The following is a 10,644-nucleotide window of genomic DNA, read 5'->3' as shown; positions in this document are numbered from 1 at the left end:
TTTGGTTTCCAGGCCTCCTTGTGCCTGCGTGGGATGTCCTCTAGGTTCTCTGGTTTCCTCCCACCCTCCAAAGACATGCATGTTTGGGTTCATTGGTGACTCTAAATTGTCCGTAGGTCTGAGTGTGAGTGTGAGTGGATGTTCATTTTTGTCTGTGCCTCTGTATTGGTCCTGCGATGGACTGGGGACCTGGTGACCAAGGTGTACCCTGCCTTTGCCCAATGTGAGCTGGGATTGGCTGCAGTGGTAGAAGATGAATGAATGAATGAATGAATTGCAATGGTGAAACTGAAAGCAGGAATCATTCTGCTGCTTCCAAACCCCGAATAGTCAGCTGAAAGAACTGAAATTGCACTATAGAGAGAAATTAAACTGCAGAGGCAGATAATAATTTTCATTACAAATCGACATTTTAAAATGACACTGGATCATTTTTCCCGAGTCAATAAAATGATAATGGGAACTTCAGGCTTACTCTGCTTTTATCTTTCCATATAAATAAAGGAACAACTTAAAAATAAATGTATGTCTAATCTCAGTACCATTGTGTAAGTGTGATGTAAGTTACATTTTCAATAATAAAAAATTTTGTGAACAATATGTTATTGTGTGGGATTAGCCTTGCAAATAACAAGACAAGAAAATTGTGTTGGGTTTTTTGTTGCTGTTGTGTTTTGTTTTAGTATATATATATATATAATTTCACTGCTACAGACTCTCACTCGTCTCCTAGGCAACTGCAGGCTGGTCCACTGAGTGCATGGTTTGTGTTGACATGGTAACAAATACACCTCCGACCACGCATGTTTTGTACTGTCTTTACATAGCTCACAGTCCTGCAGGATGGAAGCAGTTTCAGGCACATTCATATGTTTTTCAAAGACCAAAGTCAGATTAGATGTTTTTAATTTGCATTGTGTGTGCTTTCCATTTGTATTTTTGATAAAAAGACCTTGAGGTTTTATATTGTTGATAGACAATATTTTTGGCATGTTACTACACAATGTTGGGTCCAGTTTTACAGTTGATGATCAGCACTGACAACGAGGTTCCTGCTCACCCATTTAATTAAGCTCTATTATTTAAGTAGCATAGTTGTTGTGTAGATGTTGTTTAGACATGTATCCATGCAGAGGGAACTGCACATGTCCTTAGCCTGTGGATAGTCAATCACATGTTGAGCACCATCACAAATATTAACATGACATCAACAGTCACAAACATCTCTTCATAATGCTACAGACTATTACTTACCAGTTACCACTACACTGACATGAAACCATGTGCGTCTTCCCTATGCAATTAAGAATCTCTCTTAATTTACGTATGTAGATTGAAGTTGCACTTGGGCAATATCTTATTTCACTCTGGGTGTGTCTCTTGCTGCATTCTTGAGCATGAAATGAAAAAGATTGTATCATTTTAATAGGTTTATCTCTCTATGGGGCTGCCCATCTGCATGTATTAGACAACATTTCTGTCCTTTTTTTCCACAGAAATGACAGTTGAGAAAATATGTGTGTGAGTGCTGAATTGGTGGAGGCCTATATTGACTTGAATGTGCACCTATTTCTTTTTCAGTGTTTAAAGAATGGCAATGATGTGCTCCATTTTTGGTGCTGAGCTGAGATGAAAACCTGAGAAGCTGAAAGCATTTTCTTTCACCTCATGTCTTTGAGATGCCATGTTTGTGCACTCTCTGCTGGCTCAGCAGGGTACATTCACAGAGCACTATTATTCGTCATACACAGGATTAATCTGCTTGTACTCAAGTGGAGGCCATGCTGCGCATTAAGAAATGCAATCATCAACTACTCACGACCACTTGTAAAAATATTTGTAGTTCGTTTTATCGCTGATCCTAAAAATAATTAAAACATTCATTAGCAAATAATGACTACTTGAAAAATCAATCACTCAATCAGATTTGATTTTGCACTTTTTTACTCGTACGCGTTTTGACAATATGCGATGCAATCATTGTTTTTGTTTAATTATCTTGCGCTCTTCAGGGCGTGCCGTAGCATTTTCTAAAAAAGGGTTTAAAAAAAAAACTCGTGGTCATGAGAGTCAAAGACACGTGCTTTAATATGGTGATAAGACAAAAGCCTATATTCCTTGTGCGTCTTCCGTGGCGTGACGTCAATTCGTACTGCGTAATGCACGTTTAGTCCGGGAGCGCCATTGGAAGTTTGGCAGAGGTAAATGTTATTATGTGATGACTTGGCGGACTGAGGGTGATATTTTATTTATATCCGTTCGGGAACACATGTCGTGTTTGCAGAGTCCCCTTTCCCACGGAGACGAAGTTTTGTTCGCTCTGTGCGAACTCCGCCATGTTTTATCTCTGTCTTAATGTAGCGCCCGAGCTATTAGCAGCATTGCTAACTCCGGTCCCATTCATTTGGCTGAGAGGCCCCGCTTGTATAGGTGTTGGAGCACGTTACGGTAGACAAAGCTTTCTAGCTCCCTATGGTGGCGTCTCGATTAATGTCGCAACTTGACAGGACAGAACGCACTTGGACTTGTTTAAATTGTTGTTGACCACACTGTTTTGCTTCTGCAGTTGAATTGTCAGCATTGACCGTCCGGTTCCGGTCACGCAAACCCAATATGTTTCGTCCGAAACCGACACTGAAGGACCGACAGCACCTGTACAAACTCATCATAAGCCAGCTTCTCTACGATGGATACACCAACGTGGCCAATAGCCTGATCAGTGAGGTCAAGCCTCAGAGCGTGGTGTCTCCATCCGAGCAGCTCATGCAGCTGGCTAAGATAGGTATGTATTAGTATCCTTTGTTCATTTGTGTTTGTGTGACCGAATGTACTGCATTTATTTCCATACTCGTCTAGGGATGGAGAACGATGACAGTGCAGTCCAGTATGCCATCGGGCGATCCGATACGGTGGCACCTGGAGTGGGGATTGATCTGGAATTTGATGCTGATGTCCAAACGATGTCCCCAGAAGCGTCAGAGTATGAAACTTGCTATGTTACGTCTCATAAAGGGCCATGCCGTGTTGCAACATACAGTCGTGATGGCCAGCTGATTGCCACGGGCTCTGCTGATGCCTCCATCAAGATCCTAGATACTGAGCGCATGCTGGCCAAGAGCGCCATGCCCATTGAGGTGAGGCGGATCTCAGAATATGGTAGTAATGCAGACTTTGGAGTCAGCAGGCTCATCTGTTTCTTTTTATGCTTCTCTATATCCAGGTCATGATGAATGAAACAGCTCAGCAGAACATGGAGAATCACCCGGTGATTCGGACTTTGTATGACCATGTCGATGAAGTAACATGTCTTGCCTTCCATCCCACCGAACAGATATTAGCTTCTGGCTCAAGAGATTACACCCTTAAACTGTTTGACTACTCAAAGCCCTCTGCAAAAAGAGCATTTAAATATATACAGGTTAGAATCATTCAATTTAATCATTTGTCAAACATGAAATAAAAAATGTTCTAATATGTGTAGCTGCACTGATGTTGGAGGCCATTATCCACTTACAAATTATTTTCAGTGGTTAAAGCATAGCAAGCTTATGGCCCACTTTAGTCTTCAGAACCATTATGACCAGATTCCAAACAATACCCATTGTTGACTGTAAATAAAGTTTACTGTGTGTTGCACGCACAGTCTGCAGCTCAGTAAAGAAATTTTAAAATTCGGTAAAAGCGATGTTGAAAATAAGAACATTCCAAAATTAAATTTAGCTCACAGCTTCTAACATTTTTTCTTTTTGTGTAATAATGTCAATCAATCTGGTTGTTTTGTTTGTTTGTTTGGTTGGTTTTTTTGTTTGTTTTGTTTGTTTCTCTTTAGGAAGCAGAAATGTTGCGCTCAATCTCTTTCCACCCATCGGGTGACTTTCTCCTGGTGGGAACGCAGCACCCCACCCTCCGTCTCTATGATGTCAACACCTTCCAGTGCTTTGTTTCTTGCAACCCACTGGACCAGCACACAGACACCATCAGTGGTGTAAGCTACAATCCCACTGCCAACAGCTACGTCACCTGCAGCAAAGATGGAAACATCAAGCTTTGGGATGGTGTGTCCAACCGCTGTGTGACCACCTTCGAGAAGGCCCATGATGGTGCAGAGGTCTGCTCCGCCGTCTTCTCCAAGAACTCCAAATACATCCTGTCCAGTGGAAAGGACTCTGTAGTCAAACTGTGGGAGATCTCCACAGGCCGGACACTGGTCAAGTACACAGGTAAAAATGCCCTGTTTTCTAAAAACTAAAGATGGGTACAGTAATTAAACAGGCCCCATGGTTTAAAGTGCAATATCATTGGATTCACTAAGCTCCATTTATTAGATAGATAGATAGATACTTTATTTATCCCAGACTGGGAAATTGCAATGTAACAGCAGCATTACATATAGGGAATAAAATATATGCAATATTTAATAAATTATAATAATAATAATAATAAATTATTAAATATAAAAATATTATATATATATACACATACATACATACATACACACAATTAGTGCCTCTGCTTTGTCACTAGGGAAAGAGAAAATCGATTCCGCTCAAATAATCTCACAATTTCTGGTCAAGACTTAGTCTTGAGTTAGTTAACTAGCCCACCCAGAAATTAGAAAATCAAGGAAAAAGCATTTCTTAAATGTATATATCAAGATATTTTTCCTCTAATGCAGTTAAAGAACTCTGTGTGTGTGTGTGTGTGTGTGTGTGTGTGTGTGTGTGTGTGTGTGTGTGTGTGTGTGTGTGTGTGTGTGTGTGTGTGTGTGTGTGTGTGTGTGTGTGTGTGTGTGTGTGTGTGTGTGTGTGTTACTCACTGTATCTCCAGCAATATAGTGCCACTCATAAATGCAATTGGCAAGGGCGGAGTTCACCCTGAACATTTAGCCAGTTTATCAAAAGGTTGACACATTGAGACAAACAACCATTCATGCTCATTTACACCTACATTCAACTTAGACTTATCAAGTGACCTAATATCCATGTCTTTGGACTGCTGTAGCAAACTGGAGAGTTGGGAGGGAACATACACAGGAAGAACATGCAAACTCAATGTTTAAAGTAAACCTAGCACTGTCTTGCTGGGAAGCCACAGTGCTAACCACTGCTTTCCACTAGAATCAGACTAATCTTTATTGTTGTTACACATGTACAACAGAATTTAGACTGGCATCTCTGAAAAGATGAAATATCTTTAAAACAAGCAATAAATGAAAATGATATTCTCAGATCATTAGAATAGCAGCAGTGTTGTGTGTGCGCAGTGTTCCCATATATGCAAACACATACATATTTACACAATAGCATGCACACACACACAATTAAAGGCTACCATATAAGGCTCATTAATGTAATCACTGGGAAGACGGACTGCAGTAATTCCTGAATGATGCTGTGCTATCAGTGTGAATTATTGCAGCAAGTGGGTGAGATAGAGGGCTGTGCAGTGATGATGGATGCCTCATCTCCAGAGAGGAAGCAGTTCCTCAGTCTATTTGTGTGGGCATTTATTGCCTTGAATTGTTTGTTTGATGGCACTGGTTCACAGTGGGTGCCTGGGGTGAGTAGTGTCTGAGAAGATACTGCTGGCCTTTTTTCTCATATGGTTGGTGTCGATGCCATCAAGCTGAGGGCTACCGCTCTCTCTGTGATGCGTTGAGCTGTCTTCACCACATGCTGTAGGTCTTTTCACTCAGCAGCTATGCATTTTGTCAGGATGCTTCCAGTCATGGTCCTGGAGTTGTTCAGCCGCAGTTCTTGGCAGAGCTATGCCTATTTCAATTTCCTCAAGAAAAACAGTCTTTGAGCTTTTTGACCAGGCTTGAGGTGTTGAAAGTCCATGTTATATGATTTGACAGTGATTCCAAGACTCGTCTTTTCACACTCAACTACTCCATTCTGCTGTATGTGAAGGGGTAGGTGGGGTGTTATTCTCTTCCTCCTGAAATCTATTTCTGAGTGATGCATCTGTAAAAAGAAGGAAACAATATGAACTGTTCAATAGTGAATTAAAGATACAAAACCAAATTTATCTGCCTTAATAGCCGATGAGCAAAATTGAATGGTTGATAAGATAAAAATTCTATTTATTATACGAGACTCTATAATCCAGAGCAAACATTGACATTTTGACTTTGGATTTTTATTTTAATTTTTTTCCAAATTTGTTTACATTGCAGTAACCTGTCTGCACCAAGCTGATGTTGATTAGCTGACTCTTTGGAATAGTAGTGCCTTCTAGATTCTTAGCGAAGCACTTTTTACCTGAACCAAATTGAGGCACTTGGCCAGATTTATGTTGTGGGATTTACACAGGATTATTCTTATGTAGAACTTCTGTGTGGATAATTAAGGCTGATATTATTTGCCTAGTTGGCAAATGATTCTACATTTGCCAACTGGGGTGAGTAGTGGCTGAGAAAATGCTGCTGGCCTTGAACTAAAAGCTTAATTTCTGGAAGCCTTTCACCAGCTATCACTAGTGACATCTACTGCTCAAGTTAATGAATAGCATCCAAATGATGAAGGACCCTTTCATAAAGCACAATGTAGGCTCGCCATTACTTTTTGATCACTGTTAATTATTCTTTCAGAGAGAAATAATACAGAGAGATGCACCAAAAGGCTCAGATTGGAACTGAAGTCAAGATATTGTGATAAAGAGAAGCTTTAAAGTAGCAAAAGAACCAGGTATTTGTGTTTGGGTCCATAGACTTCCAGTGAAGTTCCACTCTGCTGGGAAGTTCAGAAAAAACATGAAAACATTTGATCTTTGTGTAGCATGAGGAAATTTCAACATTCCCTGGCTGCTGTTCTTTGAAGTTTGATGCATCACTTTCCTCTGCAATGGTACATTTGTACAGGGCTGGAAATTTAGGAGGAGAACTGTCATAATCAGAGCCATGTACTGCTCCGCCTCTGCGGTTTAAAAACTAGGTAACCACAGAGGCACCTGTCTTTACAATTCATATGGAGATTATTGGTGGGGTATACACTGATATAAGGTGAGAGGTTGTATGAAAATAACACACTGGACATGGAAATGTGGATTAGTGAGGGTACATGAGACTCCTGAGAGAGGAACTATCACAAGGAGAACCACCAGCTGGTCCAGGTGCTTCCCCTATAGATGATAGGCTGGATGCGTGTTTCAGGGTGAGTCAGGGACCATCTCAGTCACTTCAGTGTGTTCAGATCTGAGCAGCAGGTTGTTCAGGCTAGACACTCAGTGCACATAGCATCTAACTCTGCTAATATTCAGATGATGTTTGACTTGTTTTCTAACTAATGCAGAAATTAAGTTGGGGCTTATGTTAGTATTACATTGAAAAGACCAGCAGCAAAAGTTTGGGCAATGGTCACTACTCCCTTCGGCAACTTTCAGTTTGTAAAAGTTTTTTATAGCCAGCTCTGAGTCTTTTACTTCTTTCTTCTACTTCTGCAAGAAGTTTGGTCATTTGACATGTGCTGTTCTTTTTGAGATCCATGGATTTTCAGTGATGTTTTGGTAACCCTAACCCTTGGGCTGTGGGGACTATGCCAAACCTTCAGGGCAGATCTGCCTTTTGAGGTATTTCATTGAAAATTGCGAGTTGCGTTTTGGTCATTGTCATTGAGGCTGCCAAAATTTTCAAAATCCTCAATTTGATCACATTTTTGATTTTAAGGTCCCAGATTGATTTTCAGTCTCTTTTTTTTTCTGTTGGGGGGGGGGTCCTTCTGGCACAGATGGTTATGCCACTTTTAGAGTAGTCTGGCATAATCTACTCTAGAATCACCAGTTTTATGTCTGATAACTAATTTTTTTAATCCATTTATTAAGATAGTCTGCATGATGTCAAGAGTGATGCAATGTCCATCACTTGTTTAAAATTTACCACACAAAGGCTTTATTGTCAAATTGAAAAATTTACTAACAATAATAATGTAACAAGTAACCTGTTTCTCCAGTAAACTGGAAACTCACCGGAAACTTACCAAACCACACCTTTGTGGCAAGAGCTACTTCTTTAAGATGCGCGTGGAGATGTCCTGCCACATTTGTTATGTTGCCTTAGGAGTTTCCTGCACACTCTACACAAAGCTTACAAACTATAGTTTTCTTGTCGACAATGCAAACATAGATGACATAACTTGGAGGGGACAACATATTTCCACACCAGTTATTTCAGAAGGGGAGTTCAGGTAATGTGTCCTCTATCACAATCAAGATTGTGAAACTTCCACCTTGTATTTGACGCATCTTTTGTTGCATGATACAGTATTTTACACACACACACACACACACACACACACACACTCTCTCTTTCTCTCACGCTCTCTTTATCTCTCTCTCTGCCTTCCTATGATAAACAAAAAAAACAGTGAGTTCATTGTTGTCAATGGTACTTGATGTTCTCTGGTTATTAGGTGTTGGTGGTTGTGTTCATATTTGACATAAGCACAGAAGAAGTGTGCTCCCTCGGACCGATTTGCAATGTTTCCCCCCTTTTGTTAAAAGATACTCCTCACTATATATGGGTAATGACAATAACTGATATATTAAATGAATTCTTTGCGATTGATACTCTACTGATAATTGAGAAGTTTTGGTTGACTCTGTCCGAGGCTGCAATATACATTTAGCACTGGGTCACAGGATTCTGCAGTGGATTCAGATATTTATTGGCTTCACCTCCATCTAGCATTGATATTAACACAACACCTGAGTGAGTCTGGTATATGTGTGCGTGCATGCACGCATGCATTATTTTTATTAACAGATTTACTCCATTTAAAGCCTAGCTCTACCTACTTAAGTTGGAAAAGGGTTAATGTCTGAAATTATTTCAAAAGATTATGGCACAAAACTTGGTGATGCATGAGAGGAAATTTAATAAGCATAGCAATAGCAATGATACCTAGAAAGGGATGGATTTTTGTCCACATAAAGGTGAGCCATGTTGCCGACATGTTCTTGCTTTGTTATAGGCGCAGGTTTGAGCGGTCGCCAGATGCATCGCACACAGGGCGTGTTCAACCACACAGAGGACTATGTGCTGCTCCCGGATGAGCGCACCATCAGCCTGTGTTGCTGGGACTCTAGAACAGCTGAGAGGAAAAATCTACTGTCACTGGGACACAACAACATTGTCCGCTGCATCGTCCACTCACCCACCAATCCCGGCTTCATGACCTGTAGCGATGACTTCAGGGCCCGCTTCTGGTACCGCCGCACCACCACAGACTAAGACACCACCTGGTCCCCTGTTTGGACACTGAACTGTCTATAAGATCCCACAACATCGATGATGTGAACTCCTTCTCATGATCCATGGCTTCTTCAGTTTAAATTCTTTGAAGCCGTTCAGTTGATCTGTGACAGTCGTTGAGAAATCATGGCTCCATGTTGACAGCATGGTGACAGCAGCCTCGCAATTGTTTCTTAAAACAAGTCAGTTGCCTGTAGAGTACATACAGAGGTTTGACTTCAGTGTATTCTACAGTAAGACACTTCTGATTTCTCACATTAGCTTCAGATAAATATGAAGGCTTTTGACTCCATAAAATAACAAAAATAACATTTTAAAAACCAGTGGAAACAGGATGCAAGAGAGCAAGCAAAAGCTGCCGTAGTGTCTGTATTGTACTAGTTTTGAAGGCAGACTCAGGAAAATGGGTGAATGTTGCTTTGTGAATGATACACTTTGGTCTGACTAAAAGCAGAGTCTGATCTTTGAAAGTCATTTCACTGTTTGGAAACTTCACATGAACATTCAGAGCTCAGATTTGTGTTGTCATCATTTACGGCAGTCAGACTGTTGTCTTTTCCACTTTTATAACTTTGTCGGTGTCCTTTGTTGTTATTCAGATTTTTATTCAACAAATAAAAGAAAGAAGCCTGTTGTATGAATTTGATAATGTGAATTCTCAGAAATGACAGAGCTAACCACAGCACTAGTAACATCCTGTAGATATTTTGAGATCACAGTTGCTGCTGTCAAGCATGAACAACCTCAAGAGAGCACAAATGCCACAATGCATGCACACTGCTACAGGTGCTGTATGCATTTACTGCTGGTGTCTATATGCATTAAATCATAAACCAGTTCTACTTAAAACCAAAAACCTCAAACCTGACCTTTTTTTTTTATTTTTTTATTTAATGATGACCTCAAATAAAGAAGAACATAACATCAAAGCTCTCAATTTTCCTGCTCAGCTTTGCCCTGCATCTTCTGACTGGAAATTCACCCTGCCCCATCACCCCCTCTGCATGCACATGTCCCAACCCCCCAACCTGACTCCTCCAGGCACTGCAGTCTATGTTGCAACAAGAAAACGCATAAGAATTTTGTTCTTTGTGTTTTGCTGTCTCGAACTTATTTTATACTTATGTCAGTCATAAGGAGGAACATGCCAACGGCAGAAGAAAAAGGAAGCAACGTTAGACTTGGTGAAAAAAATCCCTCAGTTGAAGTAAGTAGTGATGCACTTGTGAGGGCACTTCTCTTTTACTAGAATGGTGGAGGGGAAGGAAAGAGATGAGAGACACAACACTTGAGAAGGGAAAAAAAGGAGTTAACAGTTAGGTGGGGGCAGCTGCGGGGGGGTCTCTGGCCAATGAGGTTGCGGGAAAGCAGCTCTGTCAATGATATGTAGCTGG

The 10,644-nt window shown here is 40.7% G+C and overlaps 1 protein-coding gene across 1 annotated transcript; it reads left to right on the top strand.

The window, feature by feature from the left end:
* The first annotated feature begins 2,146 nt into the window (after positions 1–2,146).
* cstf1 (cleavage stimulation factor, 3' pre-RNA, subunit 1) lies at positions 2,147–10,113 on the top strand. The gene is made up of 6 exons (XM_029502188.1): positions 2,147–2,201; positions 2,567–2,782; positions 2,857–3,134; positions 3,221–3,418; positions 3,830–4,220; positions 8,970–10,113. The coding sequence occupies exons 2-6, from the start codon at positions 2,614–2,616 to the stop codon at positions 9,227–9,229; spliced, it is 1,296 nt and encodes a 431-aa protein (XP_029358048.1). The 5' UTR covers positions 2,147–2,201; positions 2,567–2,613; the 3' UTR covers positions 9,230–10,113.
* Positions 10,114–10,644: the final 531 nt, after the last annotated feature.

Source organism: Echeneis naucrates, chromosome 5 (genome assembly GCF_900963305.1).
Source record: "Echeneis naucrates chromosome 5, fEcheNa1.1, whole genome shotgun sequence".
Classification (NCBI taxonomy): Eukaryota; Metazoa; Chordata; class Actinopteri; order Carangiformes; family Echeneidae; genus Echeneis; species Echeneis naucrates.
The sequence above is the reverse complement of the archived record's forward strand: the minus strand, read 5'-3'. Positions and strand labels throughout refer to the sequence as shown.